This window comes from Vicugna pacos, chromosome 8 (assembly GCF_048564905.1).
Source record: "Vicugna pacos chromosome 8, VicPac4, whole genome shotgun sequence".
Classification (NCBI taxonomy): Eukaryota; Metazoa; Chordata; class Mammalia; order Artiodactyla; family Camelidae; genus Vicugna; species Vicugna pacos.
In genome coordinates this window covers 18,927,805-18,949,681 of record NC_132994.1, presented here as the reverse complement: position 1 = coordinate 18,949,681, position 21,877 = coordinate 18,927,805, and the positions used below count along the sequence as shown (strand labels likewise).

Sequence of the window (21,877 nt, the reverse complement as noted above, 5' to 3'; positions counted from 1 at the left end):
TGTACACGATTTTCTTTTTTATTTTAAACTTATCACTTTCTCCCAAACTTCCCATTTAGTCACATTTAGCCAAAGTTCTCTTAACCGAAAAGAGGTTTGGAAGGATTGCAGATAAAATCCCCAAATAGAGAAAGTGGTCTGAGCTCATTCTGGTTAAAAGTGCCTCATCTGCCAGGTAGCTGCACAGAATTCACGTCATGTTCATAAAACATGACTTTTAAAAACATGTTTAAAACTTATTAAAATGTGTCACCATATCACAACACTTAAAAGTAGTGCAGAGAAGCAGTATCTAATGGCCTGAGAAAGTAAAGGTGATGGCAGCATTACAGTGAGAGCCACATAGGAAAACACCAAAGAGTTAAAGATGCCAAGCAAAGGCGGAGCCGTCGCAAAGCTGTAGAAAAGACGAGAACAGTTTTCAAACTTTTATTCAACCAGTATATATTGAGCATCTACATGTCCCTAATATGTTTCAGGTGTTAAGTGCTGAGCTTATCAAAATTTGGAAATGCAACTTGTTCTTAGTCTACAGTCTAGCAGAGAGTATGAGGGATGTATATAGAAATAACTTTTGTAGATGATAGAAATGGTCAAGTCCCATCACATGAGAAAAGTTTGGTGCAGTAATAAAAGTAAGGGGAGAAATGCTCCAGGGAGATAATAAAAATGGAGCAATTAAGCAAATGTTAGTTTTCTGTGCTCCCTGTCATACAGGAAGCAAACTAAGATGTAGGCCCATTACTGGAGTTGACCAACAAGGGTCAGGAGATAAGGAAGTATTATGTGATGTAGCTAGTGAACCAAAAATGTGCAAAAGTAACCGTGTACCCTTGGTAAGAGACCCCCCTTCCCCCCCATCCTTTTCTGGGCCCACAACTCTGCTGAGGATTTGTCTCACCCCAAGCCAGGGTAATACAAGGAGGAGGAAAAACATACTACTCTTTGGCAAAATTACACACTAGATTCAATATTAAAATAAAGGTTTGTTGTCTTGGTGATTCTGACCTTGAGACTGAACCAGGTGATCCGTTTTCTCTCTTCTCCATTAAGTGTAAATCAGAGAGCCTGCGGTCTTCCCCCAAACCTCACACCCCACTTCCTTCCTCACTTTCTAGCTCAGGCAGTTGGTCAGATTCCGAAGGACTCTGAGCCAGAGGGAGGAAAAGGAAGTGGGATGAGGAGGGTGAGGAGGGAAGAGGTGGAAAAGGATAAAGAAGCTTATTGAGATCTTAAGGGAGGAGGAGAAGAGAGAGGGAGGCCAAGGGGAGGCAGCCTCTACACCTGTCGGCGAAAGACTCAAGACCGTCTGGTGTTAGAAACCTACTCTGTGTGGCTATTTCATCATTTATCTGTGAGATTTTCTTTCTGGTAAAGGCTCATTTCTCTCTATCTTCCAAACATAGTTAAAGTTTTCATATGTTCATGGTGTAACTAGTTGCAATTCCACTAACTATTTCAGTGGATTTTTGGACATTGTAACAGAGGACTTTAAGGGAGCAGGCTATCTTCTGCCCTGGCAGCATAGACTATTGAATTTACACTCTGCTATACTTGGAGTGAGGTGATCTGTATCTCAATAGATGCAGAATAAGAACTTGACAAAATTCAACATCCATTCATGGTAAAAACCCTCACCAGGCGGCTGTAGAGGGAACAGATCTCAACGTGATAAAGCCCATTGATGACAAGCCCTCAGACAACATCATAGTCAGTGGTGAAAAGCTGAAAGCCTTTCCCCTAAATTCAGTAAGAAGACAATGATGCCAACTGTCACTGCTGCTATTCAGTGTAGTATTGGCAGTCCTAGCCACAGCGATCAGATGCGAAAAAGAAAGAAAATGTATCCAGATTGGAAGGGGAGAATTAAAACTGTCACTATTTGCAGATGATATGTATACTATATAGAGAACCCTAAAGTCTCCTCACAAAAGCTATTGCAACTAATAAATGAATTCAGCAAGGCAGCAGGATGTAAGATTAATACACAGAAATCTGTTGCATTTTTTACACTAATAATGACATATCATAAAGAGAAAGTTAAAAAAAATTTTAAATCACATCAAAAAATAAAATACCTAGGAACAAACTTAACCAAGGAAGTGAAAATGTATGTTGAAAACAATAAAACACTGATAAAGGAAATTGAAGATGACTCAGAGAAATCCCATACTCTTGGACTGGAAGGATTAATATTGTTAAAATGACCATACTACCCAAAGTAATCTAGAGATTTAATGCAATCCCTTATTAAAATACCCAGGACAATTTTCACAGAACTAGAACAAATAATCATAAAATTTATATGACACCAATAAAGACCCATAATTGCCAAAGTAATCCTGAGGGAAAAAAAACAGAGCTGGAGGAATAACCATTCCAGACTTCAGACTATATTACAGAGCTATAGTAATCAAAACAGCATGGTGGCGACACAAAAACAGACACAGAGATCAATGGAACAGAATACAGAGCCCAGAAAGAAACCCACACACCTATGGTCAGTTAACCTATGACAAAGGAGGCAAGAATATACAATGGAGAGAAGACAGTTTCTTCAACAAGTGGTATTGGAACAGCTACATGTAAGTCAGTGACATTAGAACATTCCTTCACATCATATACAAAAATAAACTCAAAATGGATTAAAGACCTAAATCTAAGACATGACACAGTAAAACTCCAAGAAGAGAACATAGGCAAAGATTCTCCGACACAAATCATAGCAATATTTTCTTAGATCCATCTCCCAAGGCAAAAGAAACAAAAGCAAAAATAAACAAGTGGGACCTAATTATTAAAAAGCTTTTGCACAGTAAAGGAAACCATCAACAAAATAAAAAGACAACCTACAGAATAGGAGAAACATCTGTGATGGACGGGGTTAATTTCTAAAATATATGAACAGCTCATGCAACTTAACATAAAAAAAGACTCAAATAAAAAGTGGACAGAAGACTTACATAGATATCTTTCCAAAGAAGACATACAGATGCTCAACATTGCTCATAACATTGGATACTTGTAGGACTGATGGAAGTTTGTTTACCTGCCTGCCATCTCTAAAGCACTTTCCATTGAAAATATTAGCCAAGGATGCATGCAGTAAATTAACAGCAGATGCGTAGCACCCTCAGGGTTTGCATCCTGACCCTGTTGTGTATGTCACCAAATGGCAACTTTTGAAATAAGCTCATGATCAGGATGGGGATGCTAGAGAAACAGTCTGGTATAAACTGAATTTCATATATTTTTTAATGATTAGAGTCTTTTTTCAATGATAAGGAGAAATTTGAAAAATAGGGTAAAAAATGTTAAAGTTTGGTTTAACTGAACTATCTTCGTGGATAAACACGATCACCTGCCGTCTAGCATATGTAAAGTAGTAGCCTGGGTTTGAGACCAGCGCTTAAAGCAGTGCATATTATGAAAATACATTAATAAATTCTAGGTCCCTTTCAACACTCAGAAAAGCAAAGATTTCCTTGTTTTCCAGTCCCTGTGGGTAGGATAGGTCCCAGTGAGGGGAAAAGGCTGGGCTGGCGCGGATCACCCGCCGCGCACCAGAAGTGATGGACACGCAGCGGGGGCTCTCCCCGCGGAAACGGGGCTGGAACCCAGGCCCTCCCTGCCCGGAGGAGGCGCCGTTGGTCCCAACCGCCGGGCGTGGGCGCCCTCTGCTATGCGTGGCGGGAAACTGCCGAGCCTGGCGGCGAGGCTCCGGAGGCTTTGGACCAACTGTGCTGAGTCTGAAGCTGCCTCCTGGGGCCAAGTGCTGAGTCGGGGGACCTGTGAGGTTTCTCCGGGACCGGGTAGTGAGCGGCACAGACCCTCAGGCTTTCTAGGCTGTTGCCGCTGCTTTAGCTTTCATTTTCAGAAAGACAGTTTGCAGAGGTCTTGCTGATGAAATTAAGTATCCGTTGGTTGGAACCTTGACGAGCTAAATCTTAGATGCAGTGGTTTGTTTCCTTACAGATTCAAGAATGTCTCTGGGGAGAAATCCCAATGCAGATTGAGAACACGGAGCTGCTTTGAGTGGGGGCGTGAATACACCAAATGCTACATAAATACCAGGACCTTCCAGGACAATGAGCTGGGGACCCGCTTTCCCCATTCAGTCAGTGGAATCGGAACCCGAGGTAAAAAGGGAGCACGCCCTCCAGTTCATGGCATGCTTTCTTCCTTCTTTCTTTACAATTTGATGAATGTTGATAGATGCACACACCCATGAAACCACCACCACAATCAATAAAGCTAACATTTCCACCACTCCTCAAGAGATGCAAACTTGGAATTCCCAATTTATTCCTTCCCACCCCCTTTACCCCCTGGTAACCATGTTTCTTCTCTGTGTGAGTCTGTTTCTGTTGCTATCATAAAGTGCTTACAAACTTCCCTCCTGTCTGAGATCTCCTGAGTCGGAGGCTCTGCCACCCCAGGGGGAGGGGGGAGGGGGCAGGGGAGTCAGGGTCCTGAGACCACCTCTGCTGTGTCCAGTGATGTCAGGTTCTTGGGCTCAATCTGCCACTGTGGGTGGGGGGGGGCCAGGGTTGTCTCAGCAGCTGGAGGGCCGGGGGCCCGGGCTCCATGGCCACACAGTTACCTGTGGCTGTGGGCACTGTTTCTTCTGCAAGGCTGCAGTCGTGTGGCCACTGCCCCTGTTGCTACTGGTTTCTCTGGGATGCAGGCTGAGCCACCAGGGCTGGTTAGCTGGGCTAGCATGCACCGCCTCCCCTGTGCCTTCACTTCTGCCTACTCTGCATTGCAGTCCACCCACCTTTAGTTGCACGGAAGTGCGAGGTTCTCTGGTATCCTGGTGTGCTGGGCAAAGGCAACTTAGTTGCATTGCTGATGCTTTTTCTGGTTGTAGGATAAGGAAGGAGACAAAGATAGCTTTGCACTCCATTATGTTGCTAACACCTAAAGATGAATTCTTGCTGGTGAGTATTTGGGATTGTGTTTTTAACTGGCTTTGATTCCCATAGTTTTAATCATGCGATATGCTGAATTCCTCTTTTATGCAAATCTTTTACGCATTTCAGAAATCTGACATTGTGTGCCCTGGTTCAGAATGGAAATCAATGGTGAAAGAAAATTTTTTAAAAAACTGATGGTTTTTGTTATTTGGCCTTACGGATATTCTCTGCTTAATTATTACTGACGTATTAATTCCAATATAATTGTAATAGCAGAGATTTCGGCACAGCATTACAGGCAAGACCCAGTAGTATCTCAGGTGAACTGGAAATGGAGCTTTACTTAAAGACACCCACAGTCACAGTGTCTAACAACCCTACAAGCCACTAACCAAACACACCTTTTTGGCAACACTGGGACCCACTGGGGATATGTGAGGGTTGTGGTTACCTGTTGGACACTAGCTTATGATTCTGAAAGATGAATCTTCATGACAGCTATATTTTAAATTTCGTTGAGACATTTTATTAGTTAATTTAAATTATGTTAACATGATTTTGATTTCACCTCCTTGGTGTGGTGCCTGACTACCTTCATCCTGGCCCTGACTTTCGTGGTTTCCTTTTCAGTCTCTCCTTGCTGCCTGCCTGGGGATTGCTATCCTGGCCATTTACCTCTGGAAGACGATCCTTGCTGTGAGTATATTATGGTACTCGATAGCTGTCCCCTGAATCATAAATACACAAGGGCTTTGATAGTTCCTGCACCTTGCATTTGTTTTCTTCCAGATTAGTAACATGAATGCAAATTGATGTTTGACGTTGAAACAACCTTAGAAAGTATTTTAAACTTTTAAAATAAGAAACAGTATGACAACTATAATCTCACTAAGAAAACTAAGACCTAGTTCTTTTCTATGAAAAGGAAGTCATAGATCTCAACCTTTCATAGGCACTTTCTTACACTGTTAAGGAATTGTGACTTCTCATAATGATTCTTAGATACAATTTAAGAATATGTGAAACCTTAAAAATGTTCATTTCCTTTAATTCAGTGTGATTCCACTTCTCATAACCCCAATGAAATAACCAGACATGCATTTAAAGATGTGTGAGAAGGCAGAGACTCTTTCTAGAGTTTGAGGATTTCTGGGGCTCTGTCCTTCAAGGCCCAGGTCAGGCACCCCTTTTTAAGAACGCCCACAGCCTGGGTTATATGCTCCCATAATATCTCCCTCTCATGGAAGTAATCTTGTCTACATATTTGGTATTTGTTTACTTATCTTTCCACCCAGTAGATTATGAGGTTCCTGAAGACAGAAACCATGTTTTGTTCATTTCTGAATCCCCAGTGTCTGTCAGTGCCTGGCTTTGTAAAGGTTTGTAGAGTCGAAAAAGTAATAAGCCTTTTGTCTCCTTCCTTAAGCCAAAGAGACTAAAACTGTGGGGCCACTGAGTCAGGTTAAATATATTGACTAATCCCTTTTAACCACCAAGACACTGTGCTTTTAGAATATGCTGGGGGTGGGGGGAGTTGCCTAAATTAGGAAGTGAATGAGAGGTTCTAAAGCAAGAAAATTGGGCTGGATGAGAGTGGAAAAGGAGAGGAAAAAATTTCTCCTAAGCAGAATATTTGATTTAAACGGGTGAGATAAAGTGTGGCCAGGATAAAATGAAATTTAGGCCAGGTGTGTACAATGATATAAGCACAAAATTTTAGGAAAAAAACAGGAATATTAATTCTTATTTTTAACAAAGAAAAATCAATAATTGAAATCCAGAAGTAGTGATGACCAAAATTTGGGGTGCAAGAAAAAACTAGAAGCTCTCTCCACCTTTTTTTTTTCCTGAAAATGAAAACTCTGACTTCATAAAAATAAATGAATAATGAAAATGAGGCTTGTTTCTTTTTCGGATTAGTGACTCAAAGGAGATAGAAACCATTGATGATCAATATGAAAAAGGCAATTTAATTGGCTTTTTATTTTTCAAAAAAATAAGAGAAATGTCAAACATTAGGCTCTTCTGGGTTATATGAAAGGAATAGAGAACATTAAAAATTCAATAAATAGAACAAATAAAATTAAACATAAAAAGATATGTGAGAAAGGAAAACACAGTAACAGCCTAAATGATGCTTGGTAAGAGAATTGTTAAATTACTGTGCATCCATACGGTGTGATATTAGGCAGCTTTTAGAACTCATATATTGCAAAGACATTTCAAGAAATGGACAATATTCTTTAATATGTGTAAGCACATTTGACTTTTTTATGATTGGATTACCACATTTTGTTGATTCTTATTTTGTGGTTGGCATTATTCCTGTGATAACTGTGTAAGTTTAAAAAGCTTAAGCTCTAAACTATTCTTAGAAACAAAGAATAGTAAAATATGTAAATTAAAAATATGTGCAGCATATTGTACATATGTTTTTACCTGCAATATATTGTATATGTGCAGTGAAATTGTAATAATTCTACCTAATAAAATTGGAAAATGAAAAAATGCACAATGTTAGTGTCAAATGGAAAAAGCAGAAACCATGAGTTTCTATACAGTGTAGTTAGAAAGGTATGTGCTTCTATTTACATTAAGAATGAATAAATAACGTTGCATGAAAATGTCATAAAATAGAAAAAAGAAACATCCTTATCTATAGGGAACAAGGTCATTTTAAAATTTTTTCTAATGCATTTCTGTTTACAAAACTTGCTCATTTGATTATGTCCCGTTGTAATCATATAAAACCTTCTTCTGTGGAAAAGCATTTTACTCTCTGAACCTGTGCAGCAGTCTTTTATTCACAGACCAAGATGAAACTTGAAGACATGATTAGATTAAGACCAACACTAGGGCACGATTAATTGATATACGGAACTGACTGTAGTGAAGTGAAATGGTCCTGGCAAAAAGCATCCTCTGTTCACTCTGTCACATCCTCTCATTTCTAAGCACATTCATGTCCCAGGCACCCTTGGACATGGTTTCTATTTTAGGGTCTTTTAATACGTTAACTTAGGAGAGAGCAGGACAAGAGCTTATTTGAGAGATGCCTCAGTTATCTAACACTGTTGGAAACAAATTATTCCATATAAACGAGCTTTGCAGATGACTTAAATTAACTGGTCCCAAAGTGGCAGAGTTTGGAGTGCAAAGTTCTAAAATTGAGAACAGATCCCCTGACTTGTTAATTGTAACAGACCTGTCATTGTAAGTGAAATATCCTCATGCGTATTGATTGGAAAATTTACTCAAATCAAAGGTCTTTCTCCTGGATTTCTGTGGCGTGTTTTATCCCTCACTGGCCATGAGATGCCCTGTGAAGAAAGAACATCACAGGGTGCAAAGGAGGTTGGAGAGGGAGAAGGGAAGCAGCTCATGTCCCCACTCTGCTTCCCGCTTTTGGAACAGCCCTCTGTTCTGATTTTCAAGGGACTCTTGTCTGTGTCCATATTTTGCCCCTCAGTCCTTCCTCTGGGTCACATGCCTGTTGCTCCTCCCGCTCGTCTCTGCCTGTGGGTGAGATGCCATCGGACAGAAGGTGCTCACTGCTGAGCAAGGTGTGACTTTAAAGGGATATCCTTGGCTTTCCCCTTTCCCCTTTCTCGGTGCTTTTCCTGCGATAGCATTATTGTAGGTGCTGTTGGACTACTGCATGATATTCTGATATCTTGGCAAGTTTTTCAGGCCAAACTCAGCATCTGATCACCATTTACAACTTTTGATTTGGGAACTATGTACCAGGGGCCAGGACACGGTGTTTGACAGGGGCCTTGCCTGGATTTTATTGAGCTGTCACCCAGTGCTGTCTTCAAGGCTGAGTCACACGTGGGAGCTCTTTTCACCCTTTTCGTAAATGTCAACTTTCATTACTGTTGCTGCTTGTGCGTTTTGTCTAGCCAGTCTCCACTCCACCTCTGACTTGGCAACCTTTGTCACTAGTCGTCTGGGAAAGATCATAGGACCTGGTTTGTTGGAACCATTTGACAGTTCAGCAAATAATTAACAGTGAGTAGACGTTTTCTAAGGTGTTTCTGGCGCGTGAAAGAGGCATAGCTTAGTCCAAAGATTTTGCCTTTGCTACTGTTTCCTGAGAGGCTTTGAAAACGGTCCTTGGTTCTGGATCATTATGGCTACTGGAGTTGACAAAATATAATGCGAGATAAATGGTGCTTTAGGATAGTAATTAAAATATCTGCCATTTCCAGGATTAAAGTTAAATGGACTGGTGCTCATTTAGAAGACTGTAAACAAATCTTTTCTTCGAAAATTAGATATTTACCTTGCTTCTTACTCAAAAATGGGTATCGAAATATCACCAATTGAATAGGAAATTATTTTTTACTTTTAAAAATTCTATAAATTAATTATGCTGGGCTGCATCATTTGTATACTGCCTTTGGATCACAGTTTGGCTTGTTAGAAACTATAAATTTATGCAGAATAATGTGCTTTTATATAAAATTTAATTTTCTTTCTCTCTGTTCTAGGCAAAGCATCAAATATATCGAGGTAAGATTTCAGGCTTCTGTTTTCTTTGTAATAGTTCCTCAGTACAGGTGTTTGTGTTGGTTCTAATTTGACTGGAAGTAAATACCTTGACTTCTCAGGTCTAATTTGCCTCTTCATAATTTTACTTTTCCTGGCTTGTGGCCTAAATGACAGCATTTTAGGATTGAGTCACCACCTGTTGAGACAGGAGCCCAGGAGAGGGAACAGGTCACACTGGTGGGAAGACATAGGTGTGTTTAATTCCGTTTAGAAAAGTTAGGGAATCTGGTGAGTCTGAAGTTTGAGGGGAGTACTTTGGCCTAACCTGGCTCACGGGGAAGTGTAAAGATTACGACACTGTCTGAGGTAACCAAACTTAAGGCTTAGAGATGAAGACAGATAATGCCAGTCAAAGTGTGTGTCACAGCAGAGGCTTCAACTATGCGTTGAGCCGTCAGTGGAAGGAGCTTCAATGTCACTAATGAATGAGCAGAAATGAAAGGATGTAAAATGGGGATAATGAGTTCTGTGCAGGCTTCCCAGGCTGTGACGGTTATGTGGAGCTGTGTGTGGGGAGGCAGGACAGCCGTCTGGCACACATTTATTAGGTCCTCGAACGTGGGTGTTTCTTGTGGCGAAGTGCAACCCCCAGGGTAGGGTATAGAGAAGTGTGACCTCAGGGCAGCAGAGATATCATGTTGTTAAGATAGAGGGTAAGTCTGTACTTTGGGGTCAGACAATATTATTAAATGCCTGGCAGGAGGTTCTAGCTTCCTGGGCCCTGCTCTCGTGGCTTTCCGTGGTGTTATCCACCTGTAAGGCGAGTGTTTACCTACACGGTGCATGAAAAGCTTCGCGTCTGGGGCTGATGACCCTTGTGACTCAGATTGTAAGGTGTTCGTGTTCTCAGCAAGTAAGTGGTAAAGCCAAGATTGTACTCAAGGATGTGTGATTCCAGCGGCTGTGTCCTTCCAAGCCACCCACCCTGGTTCTTATGAAAGGAAATTTTCCGGCAGCAGGAAGACGTTGGAGGTCTGAGTAACCAAGCAAGTGGTATTAGAAAGATTTCTCTGGGTAATTTAAACTGTGGGTGGAGGTGGGGAAAATCTGGAAGAAGTCAGGAATTTTCTTCTTTCTTTTGATTTTTTAAAGCAGTTGCAACAATCTGCTTACTTTATTGGTGACAGGAAGACAACATTTAAGTACACAGGATGCTTGAGTTTTTTTCTCTTCTGTATCTATTGATGTAGGTGCTATTTGAACCGTTGACATTTTCTAAGCTGTATGTTCCTTAATGATGTGATATTAGGTGGAGACATTGTATTGTGTTTCCCCATTTTTGAAGAAAGATTGAATAGGAATCTCACTTTAATAGAGTTCTTACCTTCACATTTGTTTTTTACATTTAAAATGCTACTAACTAAATTTGCCTTCTTCAGGGATCACAGCAATGCTGAAAGGATATTTTTGCTCAGAGTACCAGGATAACGTGGCTTTGCTTTTGAAACATTGGGGTAATCCGATTTTGCTTGTTTTGGTGATAATATTAGAGATTGGTTTTTTTTTTTATCTCTTTTTAGTTAATTTACACCGGATTTCTGAGGCGATCAAGCGTTGCATGAAGAAAAACTCAGAACTTGTAGAAGAAATATCCAGGTGCACACAGAAGGTATAATCAACCTTTCATTCTCATTCTCATGGCTTCCCCTTGAAGGGCGTCTGCCTCCTTCTAGCTTGCTGACTTCACTGTCTCTTCTTTCTTTCCTCCTGGTGGTCCATTTCATTATATTCTGTAACAGCCCGTTCAAAGCAAACATCATACCCACGTAAAGTACTGTTTTCTTTGTTTCTGTAAGGACTCACCCACAGGAGATAGGTTTTGCTATAATTAATGGTTTTGATTTCTGAATCCATTCTTACATAATTGTATAGATCAACGAAATAAAGAAATGTACTAAAGAAGCTATGAGGGAACATAGGATTCTCTCCAATGAAGTACATAGATTTCAGGTTAGAAAAAAAAAACCCTTCTTTTTCCAAGATTACAGACCACAAAAACAGAAGTAAAGTAATGAGTGGCTATTACTGACCTCTGTGTTTTCTTGTAGGATGATATCAAAACACTTGAGAAGATGAATGAAATCCTTGATGATGTCATTCAAGATATACATACTGAACTGCAATCTAAGAGAGATCAGTGTCAAGAATTGGAACTTGGTGAGAATTTTGCCACTCAGTGTTACTGTCATTTGGCTTCTGAGGCTTTTTTGTGCGTTGGGTGAATTAGACCCTGCATTCTTCCATGCTGCTCATTTCAAGTATTAATACCACAGTAACATTTCTTTTTTTTAAATTGAAGGGCCTAGGAATAATTTTATTCATGAACCAGGGTAATTTTTATATAGTTTAGCACTACCCTTTAAGAAAAATAGAACTGAGAAACTGTAGAAGAGAATCCTGTAGATTTCAAGCCACGTTGAACAGTCCTATTCCTCTTAATGAGAGCAGAGAATTTTCACAGTGAATCTGGGCACAGTACATATCTTTCAGTAGGAAAACTCATTCATTTAAGCCTCATGGCTTGAAAGATTTCAGGCCTTTATTTAGCCTTGTCACTCAGTTGACTAATCCATTGTCTTGAAAGCAGGAAATTCAACTTCCCATGAACTATTTATACCTTCAGCTGTTCTCTTCTTTACAACTTTCATGTGTTTGACTTGTCTCTTTGGCCCAAACTAGATCAGCTGCTTTAATGACACAATGATATATGATGTGTCTACCAGACATTTCTTTTTAGCACATGGCCCAGTGTTTCTTTTGAAATCCTAGTATATGTTATGTTTCCATCTTACATGCACACAGTGGAAAAGAACAATCTGCAAAGAATTTATAAAGGTGTTCTTTCTTTTCTTTTTTTTTTAATTGAAGTATAGTCACTTACAATGTGTCAATTTCTGGTGTACAGCATAATGTCCCAATCATATATCATACACACACACACACACACACACACACACACACACACATATATACATAATATTCATTTTCTTATTCTTTTTCATTAAAGGTTATTACAAGATACTGAATATAGTTCCCTGTGCTATACAGAAGAAATTTGTTTTTTCATCAATTTTTTTATCTCTCAGTTAATATTTGTAAATCTCGAACTCACAAATTGATCCCTTCCCACCCCTCCTCTCCAATAACCTTAAGATTGTCTGCTATGTCTGTGAGTCAGTTTCTGTTTTGTAGATGAGTTCCTTGGTGCCTTCTTTTTTCTTTTTTTAGATTTCATGTGTAAGTGATATTATATGGCATTTTTCTTTCTCTTTCTGGCTTATTTCACTTAGTATGACAATCTCCAGGTCCATCCATGTTGCTGCAAAGGGCATTAATTTTTCTTTTTGATGGCTCAGTAGTATTCCATTGTATAGATACACCACAACTTCTTTATCCAGTCATCTGTTGATGGACATTTAGGTTGCTTCCATGTCTCAGCTATTATAAATAGTGCTGCTATGAACAACAGGGTACATGTATCTTAAAATTAGAGTTCCTTCTTGATATATGCCCAGGAGTGGGATTGCTGATAAGTCTTTTTAGTTTTTTGAGGAATATCCATACTGTTTTCCATAATGGCAACACCAAACTACATTCCCACCAACAGTATTGGAGGGTTCCCTTTTATCCACACCCTCTCCAGCATTTATTATTTGTGGACTTTTTGATGATGGTCATTCTGACTGGTGTGAGGTGATACCTCATCATAGTTTTGATTTGCATTTCTCTGATAATTAGCGATATTGAGCATTTTTTCACGTGCCCATTGACCATTCATGTCTTCATTGGAGAACTGCTTGTTTAGGTCTTCTGCCCAATTTTGGATTGGGTTGTTTGGGTTTTTGTTTGTTTTTTATTAACTTGTATGAGCTATTTATATATTCTGGAATTTAAATCTTTGTTAGTCACATCATTTGCAAATATTTTCTCCCATTCCACAGGTTGTCTTTTTATTTTGTTGATAGTTTCTTTTGCTATCAAAAGCTGATAAGTTTAATTAGGTCCCATTTGTTACTTTTTGCTTTTGTTTCTATTGACTGGATAGACTGTCCTAGGAGAACATTGCTAAGATATATTATGTCAGGGAATGTTTTGTCTATGTTTTCTTCTAGGAGGTTGACATTGTCTTGTCCTACATTTAAATCTATGAGCCATTTTGAGTTTGTCTTTGTGTATGGTGTGAGGGAGTGTTCTAACTTAATTAATTTACATGCTGCTGTCCAGTTTTCCCAACACCATTTGCTGGAGAGACTGTCTTTTCTCCATTGTATATTCTTGCCTCCTTTGTCAAAGATTAATTGACTGTTCTGTCTGTGGGTTTATTTACAAATTACAGAATTTGTAAATGTATATATCCCTAGGTGCCAGTTTGTGACTGTCTTTACATATTTCAATACAGAAACTATAACATTCAGTAGTGTGCTGTCAGAGTGTGCTTCAGCTCATCCTCATCTGGATACACCCACAATGTTAATGTCTAAACAGTAATCATTAAACAGAAGCAGACTCATAGACATAGAATACAAACTTGTGGTTGCCGGGGGGAGGGGGGAGGGAAGCGACAGACTGGGAGTCCAAAATTTGTAGATACTGACAGGCATAGGCAGAATAGATAAACAAGACTATGCTGTGTAGCACAGGGAAATATATACAAGATCTGTGGTAGCGCACAGTGAAAAAGTATGTGACAATGAATATATATATGTTCATATATAACTGAAAAACTGTGCTCTACACAGGAAATTGACATAACATTGTAAACTGACTATAACTCAATTAAAAAGAACAGTAATCATTAAAATGTTTTTGATTACCAAAAAAAACTATTTATAAAATAGATTTCAAACTATTAAATATATAGAAGTAAAGCAAAATGCACTCACTGATAAAAATCAATGTTATTTCAAAAAAATTAACCAATAACAACATGTCAGATCTGACCAGCTCTTTGCATTTTTAGAGTGCATTTGCAAATAATTCTATCATGTTTTCACAAAGTCCTATGAACTGGTAGGGGCAGGCGTAATTTTTCTTCTTCAAAACCATATGCTAATTTCCAGGAGAATTTAACACAAGATCCAAAACTTTTGATTTCTAACTGGATGGTCTCTTCCCAATAACTGACTACTGGCATTCAACCTATTGGTAAGAATTGAGTCTAAACTTCTAATAGTGTAGCTACTTGACATGATAAATATAAATAAAACCTTCTCATAAAATATATCTGTACGTGTGCTTCAGTATTCTATAAGGACCACAAAATGAGGAGGGTTCACTTCCTTACTGCTGTAACTGCAGTTATAGCTATGGAGAAGACAGTATTCTGCCGCAAAAATAAAATTAAAATGAGAAGTAAACATGTACAGTAAAAAATGTCTCCAGAATTTGGATGGGCAAATGCAGCAATGTGACACTGATTTTGGCAAATATATGATGCCAACTGTGCTGGAACAGAAAGAAGGAACTGTAAGATCATTGTTGACTTTGAGTAATTCCAAGATTATGTCATCTAACTCCAGTTGGCCAGCTCTACACTAGCAGAGACAGTGTTCAGCTTCCTGGATTATCCACTCCACGCCACAGAAGACACACAAGAGCTAGGAATGAGGGGGTGAGCAGGATGTAGGGGCAAGGAAGCAAAAAGGAGCAGGGAGACAAGAGGAGATTCAAAGAGGGGTGAGGGCAGGGGTGTGGATGGGGTCTCTGACAGACCAGGTATGTGAGTACCTGCCCCTCCCTCTCTCCCCCAGGGGCACTGCATATGGGACCCCTGCATCAGAAGTGGGTCACTGCCCCGTGTACCCGCAGGACTTAGAAGACCCTGGACCAACTTGCCCTGGCCTCCATGAGCTGCTTCTCGAAGAGAAGTTACCTGGTGAAGATGTCTTGTCTGTCTTGTTATCTGACCGATGAATACAGCTTGTATCTTCAAAGGACTTTGGAAGCTTAATGGATTTTCTCAGTGGCCTGGGGAGAGGCTCCCTGCTGGTGGGGAACGCTGCTTGTGGAGGTCACCAAGGCTCAGAGAAGCAGTGTGATGGGCCCTGGCCTCCGGCAGAGAGCAGGACCAGAGTGGGAGGTCAGGCCCAACCCCTGTGACCGGGCTCCCATGGGTCACTCGGAGATCTTGGAACTGAAAGCCACAGCTACTTCAATCCAGCTATACTGACGCCATTGCTCACCTCAACACAAGATAATTCTTTACTCAGCACCTCTCCTGTGCCCGGTGCTATAGACCTGGCATGGAATTTAACCCCTGTGATAACCCTGAGAAGTGAGTCTTTCCACCTCCAGTTTACAAATAGAAACTGAAGCTCAGAGACATTAGGTTACCGGCCTACAGCCACACAGCCAGTGAAATGGCAGGTGAATGGCAGGTGTTTTCTTGCCACTAGAGGAAGCCAGACATCTGCTCATGCCCCGGATGGATGGACGCTTCAGGAGAGCAGGCCGCTTGCTGTACCAGCAGGACGGCCCCCAACCTGCTTCTATGAGGGTGGCTTTCTCACCTGCTGGGGGCCACATTGGGGCCAATGCCTTGGCAGATCTGCAGTCATCAGTGAAGTTCCTGATGCTGTGTCATCCAGAAAATGACTGTCCCCAAAACACCTGGGAAAGGGGGCTGAGGCCTCTGGGATCGTAACTTGCTACCCCCACTGAGGTGCCTTGAACTCCCCAGCCTGCAGTCTGGACTTAACTAGATTCTGCTTCCTTAAAAAAAGAAAAATCTAAGAACAGCAGGCATTTTCCACAAACAGAGGAGGAAGAAAAGTGACTGCTCGAATAAGTAGTAAGGATCTGAATGTGGGAATAGTCCTTCATGGCTGAACATAGATTTTTATATTTATAATGATCCATTTATAAGTAAGTATATATTTGTATGTATGTGAACATATATGTATGTATTTATGTATGTGAATATGTAAATGCAGGTACAGTTGGCTTTGTTCCAGAAAGTATTTAATCCCACCTATCAAAATATGTACACTTAGATAAAATGATGCAATAATATTAAAGAAAAAAAAACCCAAAACTAAAATCAAAAAGTATATTGTAAAAAATGCATATATATGTATACATATGTATGAGTATATATTAAGTACATTCATTTGATAGTGTCAGATCAACGTATGGCTTTGAGTTTTCTCACAGCCAGTGTAAGAGAGAACTGAACTTCCTCTTGGTTTCTGTGATGTGATATGAAATAACCGATCCTTTCATCACTGGCATAAAATTTCCATCATTATCAGTTAGACAATCAGGACATGTTCTATGTTTGCATATACAATAGGGAAGCAGAACTCCTTTTAGTTAAATTGTTACCTGGAACACTTGGTTAGGGGAAGAGAGGCCAAAGGGATAAGATGCTGCAAAGTGTCAGTGAGGGAGTAAGCTGGGGGTCAGGGTCTCGAGAACATCCAAGCGCAACTGCTGAGGGAGCGGAGGACTGAGAGAGAGGGGAGGAAAATGAAGGGGAAACTCATCTTACTTCATGAGTTTGGTTTGGCCACATACATTTTTGAAACGTCTCCAGAAGTCTTTTCTTCTTTCAGTTCAAGGATCTCCGTTCTACTTATTCTCAGTAGAACCATTGAGCAAACACATATTTCTTTCATTGTAAAATAATATGTAATCTGACTTAATGTCCATAATTGGATTTTGTAATTGGAATTGGGTTATTTTCTGTGTTTCTTCAAACCTGAGTTTCTCATTCTGCAGAATGGGTTAATGTACTGAGTAAAGCCTTTCATGCTGATAAAGTATGAAAGTAAATACTTAGGAAAGTGCCACCATAAATTATAGCTACAACTTAATAACAGTTAAAAATGTGGGCCAACATATGTTGACTTGCTTAAAGTGTAGGGTATTTAGTTACTCATTTAGTCATTAAATCTGCAGTGTTTCATCCTACTCCAGCCCCTTACATCTGAGTTAGCATGGCTGTGGCCAAACCCTGGAGTCATTATTTACAATGAACATTCACCATTTGTCTAACATTAAGTTCATTTTTTTTCCTTCTCTTCAATGTGTGTAATTATTTCTATTTCTATAGCCCCAGTGGAAGAAGGACAGAAGGATGAATCAGAATATGTTGGTTTTAATGTTGGTTCGGCCACAAGCAAGCTCTATGATCACAATCAAGGCACTGAATTTCTCTGGAGTTGAGTTTTCTTTTCTGATGTGCGTGACTAGTCAAGTGCATGATCGTCACCTATGTGGACACATAACAATATGCAGGAAAGTGCTCTGAAATATCTCACACACTCCAAAATTTTTAAAGAATGTTATTGAATTGATTGTTTCCTAAAATTTACCTTTTGTCTTAGAATATTTATATTTCTCTATTTTAAGTACTAATTTTAACAATAATAATTCAATGTGGTCCCCTGAGTGTGCCCCAGGGTCAGCTCTAGAAGTGGTCCATTCTTTCAAAAATTTAAATTTTAGCATTTCTGATGCACAGAAGGAGGTAGTACTCACAATGATATTAAGAGAATTTATTAAGGCCCTACCCTCTGTCCAGCCTTGTGCCAAGAATCTCTCTAATTTTATTATGTAACTGATGGAAGTCTATAATGATTTCAGTAATATTACTTATTCAGATACATCCTAAGTGTTCAAGGGCAGACAATCACCTGTCTCTTTCACATCATATTTAGTCTGTAAGCTATATGATGCCAGAAATTAATGAATATAAAACATTTGAAACATTTACATTTTTATTTGTTTCTCTAGAGGTAAATTTCACTACCTAGTTATAATCTACAGCTAGAACACATGCATCACCAAGATGAGGAGGCTTAGCAAACAGTGGGCACTGTAAATAGTTGATGAAGTTGATACATATGTGTAATTTAAATATTATATACTTGTCTGTATTCATACATCATAATTATACCAATTTATCTCTATCTTCCTACACATTTGATTTATTTTGCAGTATTATATAAGAAATTTGGAGCCAAAACGCTTGTGATTTATAAGATTTATGACCAGGGATTAAACAGATAAATCACCAAGGCAAAACTACCACCAAGCCTGACACTTCTTCCAGATGAAGGTTGCAGCAACTTTTAGCTGAATTTTTTTTCCTGAATAATCTGTGAACATTCAAATCCCATCTTCTGGTTAATATGTGACTGTTCAATTTGTTCCTCCGAGTCTCTAACTCAGATTACAAGAGTAATGCTTTTTTAAAAACATTTTTAAAAGGAGAGTTTCTCTCTTAAGTCACTAAGTGCCCCGTTATTTAGAGAGAAAAAAATTCAGGTTATTAGATTAAGATGGACTTTTCTCTCCATAACTGTGCAACTAAACTATGTTAATTTTCACAGTTGTTTTACATTTAAAAGACCTAATACCCCTGAACAGACTTCTAGAACTTTTAATCAAAGTAGATTATCAGGGTTCCCTCTTTCTACTTAAAAAAAATGCCACTTTTCAGTTGAAGTATAGTTGATTTACAATATTGTATTAATTTCAGGTGTACAGTTTCAGATTCAGGTTTTTTTTTTTTTTTGCAGATTATAGTCCATTATAGGTTTTTACAAGATATCAGGTATAACTCCCTGTAAAAATGTCACATTTAAAGCTGGAATTTAAAATAAGCCATTACATTTGATTACCACTTCTACTTCTAAGGATAAATTTATTACTTAATAATTATTTCATGTAAATGAAAGCACTTTGTAAATTAAAGGATCTTTAAATATTTGGTGTATCTGATATTGTTATTACCGAGTTGTCTTTATTTTAAAGAATCAAGATCTGCATAATATATATACCACACTGGAATACACATACTTAAGAAAATACTGTCACTGGACATGGGGACCTCAATCCTTTTGGCACTGAAGGATGCCAAGTTTTAACATTTGCTGACTTTCAGGAACACAATTAGAATCCATTTTAAAGTAGAAGCACAGTATAGGTAAACAAGTTTACACTGTGCAGCACAGGGAAATACAGTCAATATCTTGTAGTAGATCACAGTGAAAAAGAATATGAAAATGAATATATGTTTATTCATGTATGACTGAAGCATTTTGTAGTACACCAGAAATTGACACAACATTATAAACTGACTGTACCTCAATAAAAAAAATGAAATTCAAAAAATAAAATAAAATAAAGTAGAAGCACAGTAAACAAAGAAGGATGGGTCACAAATGCCTATAATCACCCAGGCAAACTTCTCTCCCTAATGACTCTCCTGCATTTATAGTAATGGTCCAATTTGAGAATAAATTCACAAGGCCTACATTCTCACCCAGTTACAGAATCCAAAGGTACCAGGCTAGGCTTCACATGGTGCTATGAATGGCCAGCTCTGCTGGGCTGACAGCTGTGCTAATGCCATTGACATTTTGGCCGAGAAGGAGAGCACTGCAGATGAGTGGCCACGTGCCACCCCTCTTTTTTATTTTTTTTTTCAGTGAAAGTTTTGTGTAAATTGGATGGTTCTGGAGAATTCCATCCCACCGCTGTGAATGGGTTCTCCGTTGCTGGCTCTAACCCTTCACAAGCACACCCCAGAACCAGGCTTGTGTCATGTTATGATCAACACATTCATTATTTTCCATATTTCCCTTTTGCCTGTTCCTCTTTTCCCACATCCCTGGTTGATAAAGGAGCTTCAGGTTTGTAACCACCCAGGCTAATTCTTTAAATTCTGAAAATGTCTTGCTCACTATTATTTTTTAATTTTTAACAACTTTACTGTGGTATGGTTCCTGTATGGCAAACTACACATAATTCAAAAGTACAGTCTGATGAATTTCAATCGATGTAGACACCAGTGAAACCACTATCTCAACCCAGACAGCTAACATTTCCATCACTCCCCCAAGAGGTGGAACTTCTGATCACTGTTGCACTTTAACTCATTTCCCATTTAAGCCCCTTAATGTTAAAACACAGTGTGTTTTTTTTTTTAAAGAAGTCTTCAGTGTAAGGCTGTAGAGGAATGGAGAGCACATGGACTTTAAACTTAAAATTCCAAGCCTGACACTTTAATATTTTATGACTCTGAGTAAATTCCTTAATAATGGTCAGTTCTCATTTTGGACTCACCATGTTCACTCATTGTTTCAGGTGCTTTGTGTATTTTAGTTTCTGTAATTCTCACAACAGCCCTATGAGAGGGTCCTATTATCCCCAACTAATGACAAGAGAATTAAGGCACAGAGAGTTTAAGTAACTTCCCTAGAGTTTCACAGCTAGAAAGTATGAAACATAACATTTAAAGCAAGGCGTTCTAGCTCCAGATGGCACTTAATGCTCTTGTCCCACTCTGAAACTTAATCCATGAGAGTAATGACATCTGCTCACTGAATTGTTTTTGAAGGTAAAATAATACCAAACACAGTGTTTGCCCCTATGCCTGGAATGTACTAGTCTGCTTCCATTAAATATTACTTCTTTCTCTTCTTTTCCAATGGCTAAGGTGGAAAATGCTGATGGAGGAAGGTGGCGGGGGAAGAGGACTAGGATTTCATGTGGGCTGAAGAGTAAAAAGCCTAGTTCTGATGAGGGCTTTTAAACTTAATGACAGAATAGTTCTCAGAGTCTTTAGTCTGTAGTATTCATGGCTTCTAGCAACAAAACCCATTTTTGTTAGGACTCTCTGGAGTAAGACATCAGAGTATGGCCAACTTGATAACACCTTCATATTAAAAGACTGTCACTAACACATTTCATTAAAAATCATAAAAAAGTTTTGCTCTACAACATCACTACAGTATTTAGAAACAGCTGGAAAGTGTGTGAGATATAATATGAATTTTATTAAGCTCTAAGCTTACCCTTAAGTATATTCCAAAAAAGTATTTGATTTAAAATTAGTTATTTACAATTTTTACTAGTACAAAAAATGTGTTGATTATTGTTCAACATAATCTGCCTCATTAAATTAAAAACATTTGTGCTTTCAGGGTCTTGCTTATGTGTTTGCTTAAGGGATGGCTTCCCTGAGGGAAAAGTGAATTAGAGCAGCTGGAATACACTGTTCCCCTAAAGGTAAAGGCTTTTAAAAGTATGTATTTTGTCTGCTTTTCTCTTTACCTTTAGGGGAACAGGTGAACAAGTAGAAACTTAAAAAAAAAAAAGAAATCTGGATGACTAGAAAAAATTGTATGAAGTTTGCACTAAACTTTTTCAAGCTATAGTTTATGCAAAATTAGGTGCTAAGTGTCACCCATATTTTAATATTAATATAATTTATAATATAAAACCATTATAACTGTTTCAATAAGACAAGCATATACATAATATGATATATGATGATATGATTAACCATGTGATAACTGAGGGATAGAACTGGTACCTAAAGATCAACTAGATCAATCACTTATTTTACCTTTTTGAGGGGTTTATGGCTTGCCCGAGTCACAAATAGAGGGTGACTG

The 21,877-nt window shown here is 38.8% G+C and overlaps 1 protein-coding gene across 4 annotated transcripts; it reads left to right on the top strand.

The window, feature by feature from the left end:
- Nucleotides 1-3,667: 3,667 nt before the first annotated feature.
- On the top strand, nucleotides 3,668-19,196 carry LOC140697661 (transport and Golgi organization protein 1 homolog). 4 transcript variants are annotated; one of them, XM_072965606.1, is made up of 7 exons: nucleotides 3,668-3,791; nucleotides 3,976-4,139; nucleotides 5,547-5,612; nucleotides 9,410-9,431; nucleotides 10,991-11,079; nucleotides 11,519-11,627; nucleotides 17,524-19,196. In XM_072965606.1, exons 2-7 carry the CDS (start codon nucleotides 4,089-4,091, stop codon nucleotides 17,634-17,636), a joined length of 450 nt encoding a protein of 149 aa, XP_072821707.1. In that variant the 5' UTR covers nucleotides 3,668-3,791; nucleotides 3,976-4,088; the 3' UTR covers nucleotides 17,637-19,196. The 4 variants fall into 4 exon arrangements, with proteins under 4 accessions (XP_072821707.1, XP_072821706.1, XP_072821709.1 ...); XM_072965605.1 differs by having other exon boundaries at nucleotides 3,668-3,796; XM_072965608.1 differs by adding an exon at nucleotides 15,221-16,334 and having other exon boundaries at nucleotides 3,668-4,139.
- Nucleotides 19,197-21,877: the final 2,681 nt, after the last annotated feature.

What these genes read in the sequence shown, in the direction of transcription:
- LOC140697661 (XM_072965606.1), top strand. Translation starts at nt 4,089, where the DNA reads ATGAGCTGGGGACCCGCTTTCCCCATTCAGTCAGTGGAATCGGAACCC. An exon ending in CAGTGGAATCGGAACCCGAG is followed by an intron (nt 4,140 to 5,546) that starts GTAAAAAGGGAG and finishes TTTCCTTTTCAG; the next exon opens with TCTCTCCTTGCTGCCTGCCT. An exon ending in AAAGCATCAAATATATCGAG is followed by an intron (nt 9,432 to 10,990) that starts GTAAGATTTCAG and finishes ATCTCTTTTTAG; the next exon opens with TTAATTTACACCGGATTTCT.